The following is a 19,583-nucleotide window of genomic DNA, read 5'->3' as shown; positions in this document are numbered from 1 at the left end:
AGATAGCCCATCGTGTAGCTTTGTGCTTAATTACAAACAAACTTCAATAAGCTCAACACTTACCAGTCTATTCTCAAGAAAAAATAAAAGTATAAAATAATTATTCCCCAATTGGAATGATTTCAGTACCTTTCCTCTGAGCCCTTTCCAGTAAAACAATATCATTTCTTAGATAAGAAGACCAAAACTATACGCAGTATTCCAAATAAGGCCTAACTAGTGATTTGTATTGAGATATAATTACCTCTTTTGAGTTTAATCAATATGTCTACAAACAGCCTAAAATTCTGATAGTTTTACTTCTGGACACTAATTCGATGACTGGAGTGAAATATCTACCACTATGTTAAGATCCTTTTCTTCAGCCACGCTATTAAGTTGGTTCTTATCTACATTAAACGTGTCTTCCGGTTTATGCTTACCCAAATACATCATTATTTTAGGCTTACAAAAATTAAAGGTTATTTGCCTAACATTTATCAACTTACCAATTTATAAAAGGCATTCTGAATTAGCTCAATACCTTTAGTAGAGCTAAAAATACTCAAGAGTTTATTGTCATTAGCAGACTTTACTAATTTACTGACTATGTTCATATCATTATCATTAATGTACATAAGTAAAAATAAAGATCCAACTATTGACCTCTGAGGTACTTCATTAATAATAAGGATTCAGTTTGACTGAACCCCATTAATAACAACATTTTTCCCCATTCCAACCACCCTATAATCCAATTAACTAGTCTTTTCCAAACCCATACCGATATGATTTTCTTAACTAATCTTTCGTGTGGTACCTTCTCCAAAGTGCTTTAAAAATCAACGTACACCAAGCATAACAACGTGAATGTATGCGACGTAATCCTTGGTGTATGCTTTATTTAACCACTTTAGGCTTGTTAAATGTATAATTTTCGCCCCTTGATTACTACTGTCTCATATTTTAGTGCACTTATCCAGTTTTAGACGCACGAGAACCCTACGCCTGAACGTGGTAAGTGTTCTCACCTTTCTTACTGCATTTCTGCACTTACTGGCCAATTAATGTTATTTTTATACATATGAGAACTTTGGTTGTGCACTTTCAGCCTTGTTAAATTTGTGTGTTTTGGCCCGAATTATGTATATCTCAACCGTACAATCCATATAGCATGAAAAAAAAAGAACGTGATAAAATGTGAAACTCAGTTTAATTTTGTTGTTCGTATACTTGACATTTTCTTATCTTTTTTTTGTGTGCTTGTTTCTGGTCGTAGGTCCATTTAAAACAGTTCTTAGATGCGACGAAATGTGTCTCTAGTGCATAAGATAAAGCGTCATTTTCTTGAAATTTCAGTTATTTTACTGTACTTTCATCCAGTATTGGGTAAATGAATATACTAGGGTAAATATAGTTAGCATATTTCGTACACGTGAGCGAGCTCAACGCTTCTACTCTGAAACAAATTCAAAGTAATAGCGCGATAGTGACTGGCTTTAACTGTTATCGAGGGGAGAGTGAACGTGTGATTGAATAACCTGAACAAACACATGTGACCCGGGCAAAGAGTAGAGTTTGTCAATCTACCGCTGCTGCCCTTGTAATCCCCAACTAGTTTATCCAAGCAATTTAGTCATGGAAAGCGTTTAGGGAGCGAAGCTGTCAACTGTTGACGCAAAATTATCGCTTTGTTTCCGCTGCAGATAGCCAAGATGGACTGTCATGAGAACTATTTTTATTTATAACCTATGGATGTGGTAAATCTTTCGTGAAAATATATATATGCATGATATTCTTATATATAAATATGCGTGTTAATAAAAAAGTAGCTGGTAGAAAGTTCAAATTATTTTTTAGGTAAGCTCATATGATTTCTAGAGAACTTGCCATAATTTTGCTTTTGAAATATTAGAACAATTTTTGTTGTCGAAAAAAGTTCACGTTTGTCATCTTGGTTCTAATGGTTTCCTGTTCTTACCTACTTATTTTTTTTTCCAGTTGTTAAACAACGTATTCTTGTACAAACGTTTCGCAAGTATTTTGCACTGATCAGAATTAAGCATTTATAGTTGAGCAGTAGTAAGCAACATAGCGATAATATTTAGAAAAGGCTAAGCAAGAGAACTATGTACACATTTTCTTACTACACATACTTCTTCCATTTCGATTTTTTTTTTTTCATTATCCCAACATTTTAGTGATTTTTGTCAGTTAAACGGAATATAGAATATCTAATATTGATAAAGTTCACTAGTTATGAAACATGTTCATTACAAACCATCAAGCTGTTGAAGATGATACTGGTGTTTTTGATTAATAAATAAGCACCAATTTTCTCCTTAGATGTTCTATTTAGATACAACTAAATATGCCTTTTTGTTGGGAAAACTTTTACACAGTTATATACTGTCGTATTTTTCACGGCTACATTTTTTATGGTCTCAGATAGTAATTTATAACTACGGTAATACATCATTATGTAAAAGTTACTATTCTTAATGCAGTTAAACGCAGTAATGTTTATGCCCTGATACCGTCAATAGTCAAAAATAGTAAAACAGCGTTGGGCCAAGGTAACAAGTTTTACTTTGGAGTGGCTTGAAAATGCTGTACAATTTCGAACGTTCGGGTAATAATTTTCAACTAGATTAGCCATGATTTTGTCATTGCGAAATTTGACTAACAAAAATTGAAAGTATTTATATTATCTGAAGTATTTTAATTTATTAAATAAGAACAGATAATGAGTCATACATATAAACTGATAGGATTGCTAAGCAGATCGTCTTACTTAATCAAATGTATTGCCGTATCTGAACTCTTCTAAAGCGAATATCAGATTTGGCGTATAAAAGGGTGCATATAGAAACCTACTGAACTCGAATTAGGTATTAAAAAACTCTGGCTGATTTCAGTAGTTGTATGTTCTGGTGTTTGTATAATGCTTATAAAAACCAGAGGAAATTATTGTGTAAAACAATCCACGAAAAATTTCAATCTATAAAGAAGATTATTTTAAACGAAAAATTCAACTAATGACAACTTGGGTTACTTCTTCCAATTCAGTTAAATAGTTGAAACATTCCAAAATAGTTTTCAGTAAAACAGTATTATAAACATAACCGAACAATAAGTACGTTTAATAGAATGGTGTACTATTAACAGATAGTAAAAGATTAGTATAAATGAGATAGCAAAAAAATTCCTGTCTATATACGCTGTTCGAAACTGAACATCTGCGGTGTTTAGAAGTATAAATCATTAAATGTTTAAATAGAAACACTCCATTTGTTTATTCCAGTCGTTTCGTTTTCATGCGTCGAAAGAATTTGCTTGTTTCTGTCCATGTGATTATTTATTAGATCCTGATTGAACAATCAGTAGTTGCAGGTGTTTTTATTTTAAACGCTTCTTGTATGACTGTTCATTTCTGATTTGAATATTTTGTATTTAATGTGTGGTGTAAGTTGATGTTTGTATTCATGTATGGGAACATTGTTTTATTTTATTTTTTTCAAATGAGAAGGAAAATGATGGCTAATATAAGCCAAAAAAGTAAACTTGAAAAACAGTCAGTACATCTTAGGGTAGTTATTATAAAATCATAGTGTGTCATCACCGTTATCAGAAAACAAAATTGTTCTATCAATATTTCTAGTAATAACTTTAAAGACTAAGATGAACTACAAACATGTTTAATTATAACTTAATTCTCACATTCTTTGATAGATTGTTTAGGCAGAGTATTCTTGATGAAACTTCGTTGAAAGAACGGCAACTGCCTGAAGACGAAAGGTGGAAGACTTTAGAAACGTCGTCCTCCGCACCTATGTTTCTACAATGGCAGTTGCCGTCCATTCAACTAGGTTTCATAATATTCACAATGTTGAAATCTGTGGCGTAGTACCGGATGACAACTTTATATAGCCTGGCATGACTTGGAGGCTAGGGGTCTCAACTCGCAATCTGTGAGTCGCGGGTTCGAATCCCCGTCACCGAACATCCTCGCCCTTTCAGTCGTGAGGACGTTATATCCTGACCATCAGTTCCACTATTCGTCGGTAAAAGACTAGACCAAGAGTTGGTGGTAGGTGGTGTTAACTAGCTGCCTTTCCTCTTGTCTATCACTGCTACATTAGGGGCGACTACTGCAAATAATCCTCGAGTAGCTTTGCGCGAAATTCAAAACACCTAAAAAAAAACCAGCTTTATAGGCTTTACAGTGGCGGCAAATGTTTGTGACCATAAAAATGTATATGTGCTTATGTATGTGTTATAAATATTCATTATTCACTAACAGGTGTAAATAACAAAATGTGAGCATAGAATCGTGATTAAACACCACACGTTAAATATTTTACTTTCTTTTATTTACTAACATGGTGAGGTCCACGGATTTTATAAGAACATACTAAACAACAGAGGGAAATGTTGATTTTTAGGTGTTAAATGAAAATGAGACAAAGAAATATTAAATTTTTATTTACCTATTTATTTTTACAGTGTACCACATTTTAAAGTGTAATGAACACATTATACCTTATAATATTAGTGGTGAAATATACAGTATATTTTACTGTATAATGGGTATCTTAATATTTATAATGAATAACTAGTAACTGGGTTGCCAGTGTTTTATCGTAAAGTTTACAGTATATTTTGACAGTGTATATAACTAAGTATGTTGTATATTTTTGATATTTTGGGTAAGTTATGGAAATTATTCTGGGTATTGTCTTAGTTTTAATTTCAAACATTTACATAAAAAGTTAAACACGAAAATCTGCTACTATTATTTTGATATTCAAGTAGTAACTATATGCGACTGGTTTCAAGTTAAAGTAGTTGTGAGACATGTTTTTGTTTCAAGTATTCGCGTAATGCTATACAACAGCTATCTAAACTAGCCGTCCTTAATTTTGAGCTAATATAGACTGAAAGGAAGGCAGCTAGTCAATAGAATCGACTGCCCATTCTTGGGCTGTATTCTAATCCAATAAAGTGATTTGACCGTCGTGGTTGTAATGTCTCCACAGGCCCCAAGTGCGGGGATTTTGCGGCAACAGGGCGCGCAACATGGGTCCTCGGGTTCGCAGTCCGGCACGATAATTATGAAATCACGCCCGGACTATTATTAATTAATCACAGAGGTTTATCAATTTGAAATAAAAAATTAATTGTAAACAAATAAAATCAAAATTCAGTCATAATATATTATATAACATACAATATATCACTATTTTATGAAAAAAAAACACAATATTGAAACAACCACCAGAACACTCAGTAGCCTATATGTTTGACATGCGTGAAACATTTTGTTAACAGGATTAATGTAGTTATTCAAAAGCACCAAATAATTTTCAGCAGTTCAGCTGTTCTGCATTCTAATGACCTTATACAATTTCCTTTTAAAGACCTAGATTATGTAATGGAGTAGTAACGCATCAGAGAAGCCTCATAATTACATAAGAAATGGGAAGAATAGTGCCAAGTAATTAGAATAAAAATATTTCCCTCCTTATAAGCGTCCCATTAATAAGCAGCAAGTCAATTATTATTAATGTTCAAAATCATCTGTGTTTCCAAATTTTGTGAAATTTTTATTTATTGTGTTTTCTTTTCAGAAATGTTGTGTATGAAATTATACAAAAGATTATTTTGAGAAAATGATATAATAACAGTCAGGATCAAATGCTTTTTGTACTCTACAGTGACTCAGGTCTGAAGTAGACTATTTTGGCGAAAAATTGTATTAAATTAAAATAAGCTCTATTTAAATATTGTTTCTTTAAAATTTTACGTCATATGTCATTTGTTTATTGTAAAGTGCTCTCAATTGAATACAAAACAGTACATTTTTGTACAAACGTTTCACAAGTATTGATAAATACATTGATAAATGTATATACAACCGTATCATAATTTAAGTGCTAAAAAAATGCAATATAATTCAGGCTTCAGTTCTAACACGTGGTTATCAACAAATACCAGACAATATATACTTTTGTTGCTCATTTACCAAAAAATGACATATAAAGTTGGCGTCATCCTGTTTTGGCAATGTTTCATTGAAACATACCCTGCAGACATGTATATATATATTATTGAAAAAAAAAGGTGACATAATCTAATTTCAATCTGTGTATTGAAAATAACCACGTCGATTCAGAACTGCTTTTCAAGTTTTCATGCAAATTAATGTACTACACAAAACACTAGTGTAGCTAAGAGCTAGTGATAAGATTAATGGAGAATACGAATTTACAACAAACATAATATAATATTAAATATAGAATTATTCCACATCTGATCGTTTAGCGCTAAGGCGATTTGATTTTAACATTTTTTTTTTAAATAACTAAAACAAAACTAATAGGAGTTTAGATATAGCCGTACAAAAGATATAAAATAATGTGGATAGCTATTCATTCCTACGAAAAGTGATAAAACACACCCTTAACCTTACCACAAAAATATGTTCTTAGAATATTTTAACAAATATTTATATATATATATATATATATATATTAAGGCATTTCAGATAAAAAATATTGATGATACGACATTTTTTGATGTACAAAGTGCTAACTGAAATAATTTCATATTAGATGTACACAGTTTTGACATTACATTGTGCATTGGCGAAGATGAAAGTCGAAATATTGGTACAAAATACGGTTTAAACAACGAAAACTGGCGAAGCGTTAGAACCAGATAAGTCTACAATTTGTGATGTAATTCATGTTAACTACAGATAGTTTTTCTCCAGATTCCTCTTAACTTGTCACTTCGAATTCAAAACCAGAAACTTGTAAAAATAGTACTTGAGATTAATTTTTTGTCTCCCACAAGTTACTCCCTAAGAGGTCCTTCGTACAATACCAGAGACAAATGTTCCTGTGAAATATTACTTATATGTACAGTATAATACTTTAAGCGTATTAAAATATTGGTTTATTAAAGTATAACGTTCTTCCTGAAGTTGAAAATCGTATATTTCTTTACATAAAATATTTAGGGTAAGAAAGAAAAAATACAAGAAATATTGCAATCATCTGATTGTTAACGTTCCTAACAAACTGTTTGTTTGTTTGTAATTAAGCACAAAGCTACACAATGGGCTATCTGTGTTCTGCCCACCACGGGTATCGAAACTCAAATTCTAGCGTTGTAAGTCCGCAGACATACCGCTGTGCCACAGGAGAGGCTCCTAACAAAAGCGCCACGTTTTCTTTCAAGTGAACCTGCTTTTATTTTTACCCTGTGCTTTAATAAACACAGATTTTAACAATCCGAACTCGTTTTCCGTTGTAACTATCTTAACTCATGTAAGATAGAATCATAATAATTCTATGGTAAATTACAACAGTTCTTCTGTTAGTCAGTTATACTGTCCACAAATGTAAAAGAAAAAATACGCGCATCTGTTTTCATATATAGTTTATCTTAGAAAAGAAGTATAACCACCTCGGTTAACTAAAACTTTCGCATTTCAGAGTCAATGACCACATCATTTTCAACAGTTCAAAAACTTGTCTATATGAACAAGATCTGATATCAGATTCTATGGTAATAAGTGTAACTGTCTTCTACTTACATCTGTGTAAATTTGCCGTAGTTGTAAAATCACCGATTAAACAATAGACTGGGAAAGAAACATTTTTGATATAAAAGCTAATTCCTGACTTTTTTTAATCTGATAATTTCCAGAGAAAGTGGAAAACTATTTTCACAAGCAGAACATCAACAAGAAAAACTACAAAGTAAATGATTTCAATTATACCGCAATATATTTTTCTTTTACGCTTGTTGGTCTAAACTGTTGCAATATAAGCGAAACAGCTCAATTACACCTTTTGAAAAAAATTACTTGCAGTTATTCATTTCTCATTATATATATATATATATATAATTTAGAAAAGTTAAGACAATGCTTACCACTGTAACTTTTAAATTTTTAATATTTGGTTTTATTAGAATTATTACGTAAACATTATCATTATTTTAATTTTGTCATCTTATTATTACTTTTATTTTGTATAATTCCCTTATGACAGTAATTATTTTATTACCTAGTCTTTATTTAGTTCATTGTGACAGATGAGCGAAGCAGCTAAATTCATGCACAAATTTGGTTTAACTATAAAACAATATTACAAGACATACTAATAGATGGCGCTAAATATGGACTTTCAGTTTACATGAGACATTATTATATAACATAAAAAAGTATAGAAAAACAATAAATTTCCACAGTTAAACCGGTTAAAATATGAGCTTGTGTCAGAGTATTTGTTTACTTACTTGTTAGAAGTTACAGTCATCTTTTATAGGGGTTGACAACTAAAATGTTGAGTTTAAAAACAGATTATTTGTGAACATGTTAAGAACTTATTTGTGTCTCTTTGAATTTCGTGCGAAACTACTCTGCGATAGCCCTCCCTAATTTTTAAGTGATATATTAGAGAAAATGCAGCTAATCAAAACCACCCGCCACCAATTCTCGGGCTACTCTTTACACACGAATAGTGGGATTAACTGCCACATTATAACGCCCCTAGGCGATCAGGATCGGTACTCGAGCCGACGACCCTCAGATTACGAGTCGAGTGATCTAACCATTAAACCATACCAGGCCTTCAAAATTGTCATAATTGCAGGAATGACGGTACCTTTGTCATCTTCTCTGGCTTTGTTTCACGTTATAGTCTGCTATTCTATGATGTCAGGTGACGGCTGATGACATGATTATCTTCCTACGTGCTAGTTTGTAAGGGGAAATTATCTTTGGATTTAAGTATTAGTGCGTATATACGCACGAGATAGTTTAAAATTCTGGGTTGTTGGGTAAATCCTCTTAACCTATTAAAGTAGACTTTACAGATGCTGATAAGCTTATAACAACAACAACAAAATATATATCCACTGCCACATAATTGGCTGTTCGAACGCAAGTAGCTACGATACTAAACGCTATATTTATTAAAACCCAAGTAACCGAGGCTATCGTTCTTTAGATTATCATGTTACCTTCAAATATTACAGCCAGGCTAATATGTTAAATTTGTCTAAGCAACTTATTCAATGAAAGGAACATCACTAGAAAATTTAGTCTATTTAACTCTTATTGGTTGAAATAAGTAACATACATTTTTTTTTACCTTATAATGGCGTAATTGTGCATCTAACCGAAATTATATATGTATCTTTATATGGTTAAAATATTTAAATATAATATATTTAATTACTTTTTTTTGTATACATGAAAATGTGCTGTTCGTGAACTTCCAGGCTTTCATGTATTCAGTCTTCACCTAACGTCAGTTACAAACCATCGTGTGAAACCTAAGCCAAAGCGAGTTTCAGACATTGGATCAACTCCAAAGAGCTTTTATCATCCTATATCCTGGTTGTGTAAACATGTATTTCACTAGTACTTATAATGTATAAATGTTCTGCTTTATTAATGTGTATCAAGTTCTACACTTTTATTCGAATTGTGGTTTTACAGAACGTGTCCTATTTTTTTTTACAGACTATCGGTTGTATATATACTTCGAACAAGTTAGTAGTAGCCGACCTCTTTGTAATAGAATAATGACGAACTAAATAACTGATGATGACTTTTCCCAAGAAATTAGATACTCCAGGTTATATGCTATTTATTTATTTAGATATCAGCAATGAGAAACGCCAATTTTTAAATAATTTATTACTCACATCAAAGTTGTAAGTACAGACAGGTTATTGAAAGAAAACGATGAGACAAAGCGTGTCAAGGAAGCATTCCGACATTAAATAGTAAATGTATAGCAATAATTGTTAGGTTTGTATTAAACAAAATGATTTCGCTTCATTTCGAGAGCCCTAACTCTATTCAAAACAAAGAAGACGAGAGATCGTAAGAGCGTTCTAGCATTGTTCGCGTATTTGATCTGAAATGACTAACTAGCTATGAACACAAACTGTGAAAGGCAAGGCTGAAAAATGTGATTTAAAAATATAAAACTAACGTAGATTCTGAGCATGTTTCTACTTTTCTAACTGGTTGTTTGCAGAACAATAATCAGTCGCGGAACGTGAATGTAACAAGCGCTCTGTTTAGTAAGTTATTTGAATTTGTTTTCGTTTCTACGAGTTATTTTATTTTGATTTTTTTTCTGTTTTCGTGGGTCCAAAAGTTGAAATAACACGTAAATTGTGTATGTGTATGTTCTTCCAAAGTATAAACAATTAGCGAATTAGAAATTATACCATCTGACGTTTTGTTGAACAAAGGCTTAACATTACTTTCAACATAATAATGTTATAAATAAATAAAAATATCTGAATATCTGCTTATACTAAAGATGTTCAGAATCAGTTATTCTTATATGAGTCATTGAACATGAACGTTACACTTCCAAATTATCTGGCAATCATATATATATATATATATATATAGTATTTAACTTTGTACAGCTACGTGCATAAGTAAATTAACACGAAAAAGTAATATATATATATATATACTGATTAGTAAAACATTTATAATTCAACGGTAGAATTGTCATGCTAAAATTTAGCGGAAGAACTTACTGTTGGTGCGTAGAAAGCTGTTTGGTCTGGTGTTAAAGGAAGAATTGGTTGGTCTCCGCTGTAGGCCGCTGCTGCCGCGGTTCCGTAGATGTTTAACGGCAACCCTGTAGCTGCCAGCCGCTGGTAACTTAAGAGTTGGGCGTCATATTGGCATGAACACAGTGTTTGTCCCGTAAGCGGGTCGGAGAGAACAGGACGTCCGGATTCGCAGCAGGGTTGTCCCGCTGTAGGGTTTGAGTGAGGCTGTCCACTTACAGGTTGTCCCGGCATTAGTAACTATTAGGGAAACAATGGAAGAATAAATAAGCCTTTTATACCAGACATTTTATTTACAGAACTATCGTCTCGTTATCACCAGAAGCGGAAGAACTGGATGTGGATGACTGAGTGAGAAAGGATTAAACATTATATTCAAATTTAAATTTCTCTTACGACGGGTTCCGTTATTATCATTATAATAAAAAGAGAAGCCTTTTGCGATTGTCTTGTATTAAATGAAGACCGGTATTATTCGAAAATGGTGCATAGAATACACTCTTCTTAAGAGTGATTTCTCATTCCAAGGTCTCTGTAAAGTGTAATTAAACTTTGGTAGAAGTATTTAAACTGTTGCATATTATGGCTTCATTCTTCTCGAATGGGAATATTTGTTTGGTTAGTCTCTGAAGCGCTATTATATCCAGTATAGAGGTCAGTTGATTTTCAAACCGAATTACATATTCAAGCGAAACAAACACAGCTACTAAAAACAGATAAGAATTTTATTGGCAAGAGATAGAATCTGATGAAAGATTCATTACCAAAAGCACAAACATACCCCCCATTTTTACTTAAGAATACATCGCCTTCTATTAAATATTCATTACTTTACGAAGTCTTAATAGTTACCGGATTCTTACAGATCGATATTAGAACAAAAATGGGCATCATCTTTCATATTATTTTTGAAATCAAACGCATTTAGGCTCTGGGAAAAGTATATAATCAAACCAAATTTTTTTAATATAAAAGAGGGTTCACTTATAACGTTTTTGGCTCAAAATAGATGCCGAGGTTTTTGTTTGTATCCATGTAAATTATAAATGAAAGATTAGTATCTTATCTAAATATTATAAATTTATTTTGTTTTAACTTACACCGTGATATAAGAGCTTGTTAGTATATGTTGGATATAGGTCTGTAGTAAAAGACTACAAAAGCTCTATCTTCTATACTTCACAGATTGGGCCCAGAACAAAGAATGACAATTAAACTCAACACTTAAGAATAATTAAGAAGGTATTTCGTATTACACTTGAAGAAACAAAAATGTGCCGTATCGCAAATATAAGTAATCATCAGGTAAAGCAGTTTCAACCAAATCAATGAAAACCTTAGAGGAAACATAAAATAATGTTTTTGTGTCGTTTAGGAATATGGGTGATCAGTAAATTTACACAAAATCAACCAAATTAGTGAAAGCCTTAGAGTAAACATAAAATATTTTTTTTTGTGTTATTTAGGAATATGGGTGATCAGTAAATATACACGAAATCGACCAAATTAGCAAAATTTCTATCAACATTACAAGGGAAAATTATACAGAATAAGATCCTTTCCAGTTTATTCCATCAAAGATATTTCTGCATATAACCGAATAGATGTGCATATAGATATTGCGTATGAAAAACTTATGTCTGCTACCTTGTTTTAAACGTCTTAAGTTTTTTATTCTACAAAGTACACACACACACATATATATAAACACACACTTTTAGCAAATAATGCTAGAACTATATGATTATTAGCGTATATAAAATACAAATTTAAAGTATGTATCTTATTCTATATTCGACTGCTTAGAAAAAGAATAATATAGTTTCGATTTTTAATTAAACAGATGTACTAATAAAACAAATATTTCAAAATATTTACGTTTCGGAAAGCAAAAATTATTTTTTAGAAAGGCGCTATCGATTCTTGATCGTGTGACCCGTCAGAAGTTACTTTGACACAAACATCCAGTCCGTAAAGCTACTTATCGTAGAGCGTACGCCAAATACGCCTTTCAATGGCAGGCATTAGTCAGAGAGGGATGGATAGCCGTCACCACATTCGCCACGAGCTCGCCATGTGTGTATCATTAATATCCTATGAAGTTTGTTTGTCTGTTTCTTAACAGATGAGAAATTGAACCACTGTTTATATTCTCTGCACACCTACAAACAGACTGACACTAGAAACTCTAATGTATGCGCCATACAATGGCAGACAATATTATAACTTCTTATTTGCTATACGTAACGTTAATAAAGGATTATGATGAAACATCTGGTACATGTCGACATCTTGAGGCACCTTTATACTAGAGATTTTCGGACAATAGAATAAACTTTTATTTGCTACACGTAACGCTAATAAAGGATTATGATGAAACATCTGGTATATGTCGACATCTTAAGTCACCTTTATATTAGAGATTCTCAGGCAATAGTATAAATTCATATCATCTGTATTTGAGGAAAAAAACGTACTTGGGTGTCAATTAAAACCGGGCTTTCAGCTTGGATGTTTTTACAATTGTTATAATAAAATAAAGATCAAATTATTTATTTGGAATATCAACGGAAGTCAGCTACTTAATGCAGAATACTCTTCGCAATTAATAAGTCCGTGCGTCGTCATTGTTAGCTATAGACTTAGTGTTATTCATTATACATCAGCCATAAACAGTCCAGCATTTACTGTGTCGTAGAACGTAATAAGTAAATGGATTCAGTTATATCTAAAGTATAATATCACATCATGTAATAATAGAGGTTTAAGAAAAACTTGTGTAAATAAAAACCAAAAGAAGCAAAACGGTTGTAATAATTTTGTAGAAACTAGAGATATAGTAGTTAGTATACTTATACACATAAGACTCGTTAATATTCACGTATTTTATTATTTTATTTTACATTTTCTAGCACGGTGTCGCATAATAATTTTATTTTGATAATGATAATCGCTTTCAAAGCCTGAGATAAAGTACGTCACTAAAAATATACCGAAACCAGTATATTATAATGCACCGAAGAAAAATTAAACAAAAAAACAGTATTACGCTTTAAAACAAATAAACCATTTCCGATAAGTTGTAATCGTAAAAACTAAATTAAATAATTTTAACGTTCAAGAATACGGAAATTCCAAGGGGCTGTCTGTTGTTCAAGTTATTTATTTGGCTGTGGTGCAGAAAATTCAAATAAATTTAACAAAAACTCTCTCCTTTACACGCACACGTGTAACATAATTAAACATTAATGTCTTACAAATAGTAAAAGGAAGTAGAACCTTACCTGGGTGTTGTTGACCGTAGGAGGCGCGGAATTATAACCAAACTGAAGACATGACATTTCTTCCTTTATATGATAATAATAAAGGATTTCAGAAAACTTCAATTTCTATGTATGTGTTATTAGTATAATTTGTTGTTCTAAAAATCTGTCTTTTTCAGAATATCTGGATAAAAATGCCAGAAAACAAATTTAGCAAAAACTCTCAAAGACTGTTTCGTCAAACACTGACTTTTTTTCCTGAGCAGGTAGCCAGATCAACACAAAACGAGGAACAGTCCGACCTGTCTGAAGTCGCGAAAAGTATGGCGTTTCTTTCTTTCCGGCGAAAAGCGCAGCAGCGAGGCGAGTAAACAAGAGACTACGTGATAGCGTGTTGGTGGCTCTACGTTGTTTAGATGCTCCTGTTTAGCTGAGGAACGAGAGTGTTAACAGAAATACACGTTAATTCTAGACTACGTATTTGCTGGGTGGACCTGTCACTGACTTCCTACATGAGAAAGAACATAGTAGAATACATGCACAGGACGGCCAGGATGAATTGTGTTAGAAGTGTGACGGTCTTCTATCACATTGACCGTTCTACTTCGGATAAGACAGCAAGGTCGCAGGGCACCCGTCAAGTTTGCCAAACGTTCATGTAGTTATGCATTACTCGGGGTCCAAACTCCCCTCTGTCTCGTAAGAGGGGTAACAGAAAAGGGGAGTGTGATGAGTGCGAAATGCATCTTGTCTGAGCCAATCATGAGAACTGGTCGTTTCAAGAACACTGGCGAAGTGTCTGTGACTGAGAGGACAACAGCAAATGAATCGACGTTATCATCTCACAACTTTTATGACTCCGCCTTTTATCGTAAATCATAAATGGTTGGTTGTGACAAATTAGCATGTGTGTATACCTTCTGGTGCGCTTTGTGCCAACGTTGACTTAGTGATGCTATATATATTTGTTATGAAAGTGTACGAAAAGTGGTTTAAGAAGGACTGCGTTTGAGGCACTTAACACAAAGAACTATACTGTTCACAAAAGTTATTGTTAATAGGAACTTGTGGGAAGGATTAGAACCATTATATAGGTTCTTGTTACTTATTTTCCATTTCCTTGTTGGTTGTAGAATGTTACGGTTTGTGTTCTAGTGGAACGCTTATGAAGAAGCTGTAAAACGGAAAAGTTGAGTGTCAAATTAACGAAAAATAACGGGTTTGATGTCATAAGGTTGTTTATTACTAGTATTTTATACACTAATATTTACTACAAAAAGTATATAATGTTACTTCATAGTATATACTAGTACAGCTTCACTAAATAAAAATAATTAACACCAATATTAAAATATCGAGTCGTCACATTCATAAGTATAAACAGATAATCCAAAAACAACTACGTAACATGACATGAACTGTGACTATAGGCTAGAAAAACAAGATAAAATAGTTTAAGAAACACTAGTGTTTGTATCTTTACACAAGAAATAAACCCGTAATTACATATAAAATCTTCATAGAGTTCGTTATTCGGCATCATTACATTCGGTGTTGCGCTGAATTTTGCTAAATAGTCTATCTATTGGTGGTACGGTATTTTTCAACCATGACCTCTTTGTTTGTGTGCTTGTTTATTGAATTTTGAGCTGTGACCTCTTCGTTCTTGTGTTTGTTCATTGACCTTCGCGACAAACAACTCAATGGGTATCCGCGCTAGCCTGTTTCTAATTTTGAAGCGATAGACTAGAGGGAAGGCAACTAGTCAAAACATACATACCCACCGCCAACTCTTGGGTTACTCTTCTACAATGAGCAGTGGGATCTATCGTCAAATTATAACGCTTCCACTGTTCAAAGGAAGAGCCTGTTCGGTGACGGGGCTCGAACCAGCCCTCTTCAGATTGTGACCTCGCCTATGATATTGAAGTTAATGACTCATAAATACTTTAGATTAAAAATGAGAATTTGTGATAAAATACATAGGTACTGTTTGAAGTTTCCGTGGTAAGCTGCTCGTATTTGCTTAACAAACTTTAACAAGATAAGACTTACTCAAGGCGTCACTCGTAACACATAAAAAATAAAATAAAAATATGGCTAAACATATAATGCAACTACTCATTATAATTGATTCATAGATAATCAATTTGATTTGTTCTTTCTGTTCCAGCTTTTTCGGGAAACTGATGGAAATTAAAATAATTCTACAAAGGTTGCAAAAAATGTATTTCCCATTTAACCGTATGTTTGCTTCTCACACCACTTGCGCTATGATAAGTGAGTTTTATTATATTTAATGAGTGACTACTAACATCAAGCACAATAATCCTGCAACTTGGAAATAGTGGACAAATGTACATATATTTATAGATAAGCCCGATCACTTTTAACTTCTCTTTGTAGATAACATGCGTTAAAAAGAAGAAATGAATAGACGTATTACCGCAGGGTCCTTGAAAGTGTTCTGCTTCAAGAGTAAATAAAACCAAAGTTAAAGGTAACAAACATTTCGATTTCTTAATTTTGAAGTTCATATGTTGTGGTGTTTTGTAGCTTAAAGAATGCACACGTTTTATTGATGTCACGAAGGTACAAATTGCAATGTTAAGTGTCTCTTATGTGACGTCATTTTAGAGTCTACTGACTGGCTGACAAACAACACACTACTGTATAGTGGTGTGAGTGGTTAAAACAGGTGACACCTCCAGGTGGCCTTCGGCCATCTTTCGAGAAAATAAATCTATACTGAGTTCATTTGCTCAGTATCTGTGAAGTAATTTATACATATGACAGCATGAAATTAATTTGCTGGACGTAGTTTCTTGATTTTTGCGCAAGAGGAATATATATATATTTTTCCCTTCCTAGCTTTAAAATGATAGAATAGAGAGACTACAACTAGTTAACATCACCCTCCGCCAACTCGTGGATTACTCTAATCGAAAAGTGGTATTTAACCATTGCAGTTATATCGCACCCATGGCCACCAAAGTATGGAGCGCGATTTTTTTAGGGGGGGGGGGCGTAACCGGCGCGAACTTCGGAGCGCGACAAATGTGGTCTCGTTCGCCTGAATTAATTCTTCTTTCTCTTTTTTGCAGGAACTGGAAACAGACGAGTTCAATACAAGATACATTTTTATATAAATGAAAATGGCTATGGTACTTACTTAATTCCGGATTTATTTGTTGTTGTATTTTTAAATAAAGTATACTTGAAAAAGTATAAAATGCTTTTGCTATTAGTTTTAAACTGTTAAAACACATAGATTATACAGTTATGCTAAACTACAATAATGTTTTGCAGAAGAAATTTCAACAATATCTTAGACACGCGAAACCACATTGTCAGAAAAGTGTTTTGGTAGTTTCGGTAAGTTAATTGTTTTACCTATCTTTTTAAGGAATGTAAACAGAAAATTGCATAGCTGAGGGTCTTCTTTGGAAATTCAAACATTTGAAAATGGCAGGCTAGAAAAATAAGATCACTGTATAGCAATAGGCATCACAAGTTTGGGTAAAATATCAGCAGTAATTAGTAATAAAATGTGTTCATGCCTTCTTTGGAATTTCAATTTAAATGAAATTTTTAGTTCGCTATTAAATAGTCTGTTCTGTTGGTGCGACAAATTTGATTTTTTTGGTCCGATAGTTTGATTTAAATAGTGTAACAGTATGTACACTGTAATTACGTAGGTTTTATTCTGGTATATAAAATGTGGATAATAAATCAACATAGTAATAATAATAACCCTTAGAATAGTTAATCACATTTCAAGTAAACATTTTGACTCTGTAACCTATAAGTTAGATCTCAATATCAAGCCATTTTACTGGACGTGCCTTCGCTTATGTTAGAAGCGCCATTATGTAGTCTTACTAGATGGCGCCACTAAGCAGATTTTTTTTTCAGTCAAGAGTTTGAAGTTAAGCACAAAGCTACACAAGGGGCTAGCTGTGCTCTGCCAACTACGGGTATCTAAACCCACTTTCTAGCGTTGTAAGTCCTCAGACAAACCGCTGTGCCTCTGAGAGGCTTCAGTCAAGAGAAGATTATTCTTCTCATAGGTATCTTATAAAATATTTGAGGTACAAAATTGTGGAACACAATCTTAAACCAGAGACGATATATATATTTGTAAATTATTTATACAGTATTATTATAAGCAAAATAACTTAGTTTCTTTTTAATGTTGGATCCGATTTAAGTTTGACAGATTAAAATAAATTTTCTAAAGAAGAAGGACTCTACAAATAAAGAAAAATGCTGTTTAAATAACGCTAATATTAAATTTTGAACAGCAATATATCTGCGTTTCAATGTATCTCAAAATGAGAATCATTTGAATTTTATCAACATGTCCGAACATTTTATGTATTGAGAGTTAATTTTACTTTATAGTAGCAATATTCCAGATCTCTTAAATAAGCTTGGAGCTACTTCTTCCACCGCAACTTATACTCGGTTTGATGACGATGCTTTCACATTATTATCTCATAATGCAATTCACATTGTAACAAGCTTCTGTAAAGAACAGCGAGGTTAATCTTAGGCCAAATATCTTAGCAACTCTTCTACCGTCCTCCGACGTCATTTTACAAGACCATGTTTAAGAAGACCAAAAGCATATTGGGGTTGCATTCAAGATATATACATATAGGTAGTAAAATTGGACTGGTATGAATACTATTTATCTGGCCATCATTCTCAGGAAAACAGCCTGGATTTTGAGATACAGCTTGAAGGTTTTGTAAACGTTTTTAGCTTTCGGTTCTTTCTCAACTTCAAATCTTTGATTATAGTCTTATTATCGATACCAGGAGATAAAGTCCAGCTTCATTACAACGTCTGTTATTTTTAGTTTAAAGAGTTCTCTTTTCGCAACCATCGCCTTGGGTCTGTAGATAAGAAGTTACTCCGATTAGCCTGGGGTGTGATTTTGGACCCTGTTGTTCTTTTAAGCACTCTGCTGTACGAATTTTCAAGAGCATTGAAAGCTCCTTTCAGTTTGCAAAATATTACGGCCTATAGCTCTACATCGCTCAGCAATCTCGCTACAATAATATCGTTCCTCGCAAAGGACTATACGGCATTATTTATCATACGACCACTCGTAGCGACATTCCACAATGGAGTGGTCATGATTAGCTGTAAACTAAATACATAGGTTCTAAGGGTGCCGCTCATGGCGCTACGGCTCACAACTGCAGAATTAGCATATGTAAGTCGTTCCTACTATAAAGTGCGAATAAGCCAGAATACATACGTAGTACACGAGTGTAAATTATTCTAAACTACACTTAATTTTGATTTTATGTGCGCTTAGTTTAATTTGAGGTTAATTAAAGATGTTAATGTTTACTTATGGAAGTATTCTAGCTTTCTTGAAAGTGAAGTTAATGTCCCATTGCCATTTTCGTCTTTTTTGTTTTTCAGTATGTGAAGTTAACGACCCAGTTACAGTTTCGTCTATTTGGTTTTTCAGCATGTGATGTTAATGTCCCAGTGCCAGTTTCGTGTATTTTGTTTCTCAGTATGTGAAGTTAATGACCCAGTTCCAGTTTCGTCTATTTTGTTTTTCAGGATGTGATGTTAATGTCCCAGTGCCAGTTTCGTAGTATTTTGTTTCTCTAGTATGTGATGTTAATGTCCAGGCCAGTTTACGTAGTATTTTGTTCTCAGTATGTAGATGTTAATGTCCAGTGCCTAGTTTACGTC

The 19,583-nt window shown here is 33.0% G+C and overlaps 1 protein-coding gene across 1 annotated transcript in view; it reads right to left on the bottom strand.

Annotated features, from left to right (window-relative positions):
- Positions 1-14,472, bottom strand: part of LOC106464481 (iroquois-class homeodomain protein IRX-6-like) — a 31,411-nt gene extending 16,939 nt beyond the window's left edge. The window contains exons 1-2 of the mRNA XM_013924627.2: positions 13,884-14,472; positions 10,564-10,839 (exon numbers count right to left, since the gene is read on the bottom strand). Coding sequence (XP_013780081.2) covers positions 10,564-10,839; positions 13,884-13,940 — 333 coding nt within the window. The 5' untranslated portion in view covers positions 13,941-14,472. The remainder of the gene's footprint in view (positions 1-10,563; positions 10,840-13,883) is intronic.
- Positions 14,473-19,583: the final 5,111 nt, after the last annotated feature.

Source organism: Limulus polyphemus, unplaced genomic scaffold (assembly GCF_000517525.1).
Source record: "Limulus polyphemus unplaced genomic scaffold, Limulus_polyphemus-2.1.2 Scaffold60, whole genome shotgun sequence".
NCBI classification, from domain to species: domain Eukaryota; kingdom Metazoa; phylum Arthropoda; class Merostomata; order Xiphosura; family Limulidae; genus Limulus; species Limulus polyphemus.
Note: the sequence above shows the minus strand (reverse complement) of the source record. Positions and strands in the feature narration are given on the sequence as shown.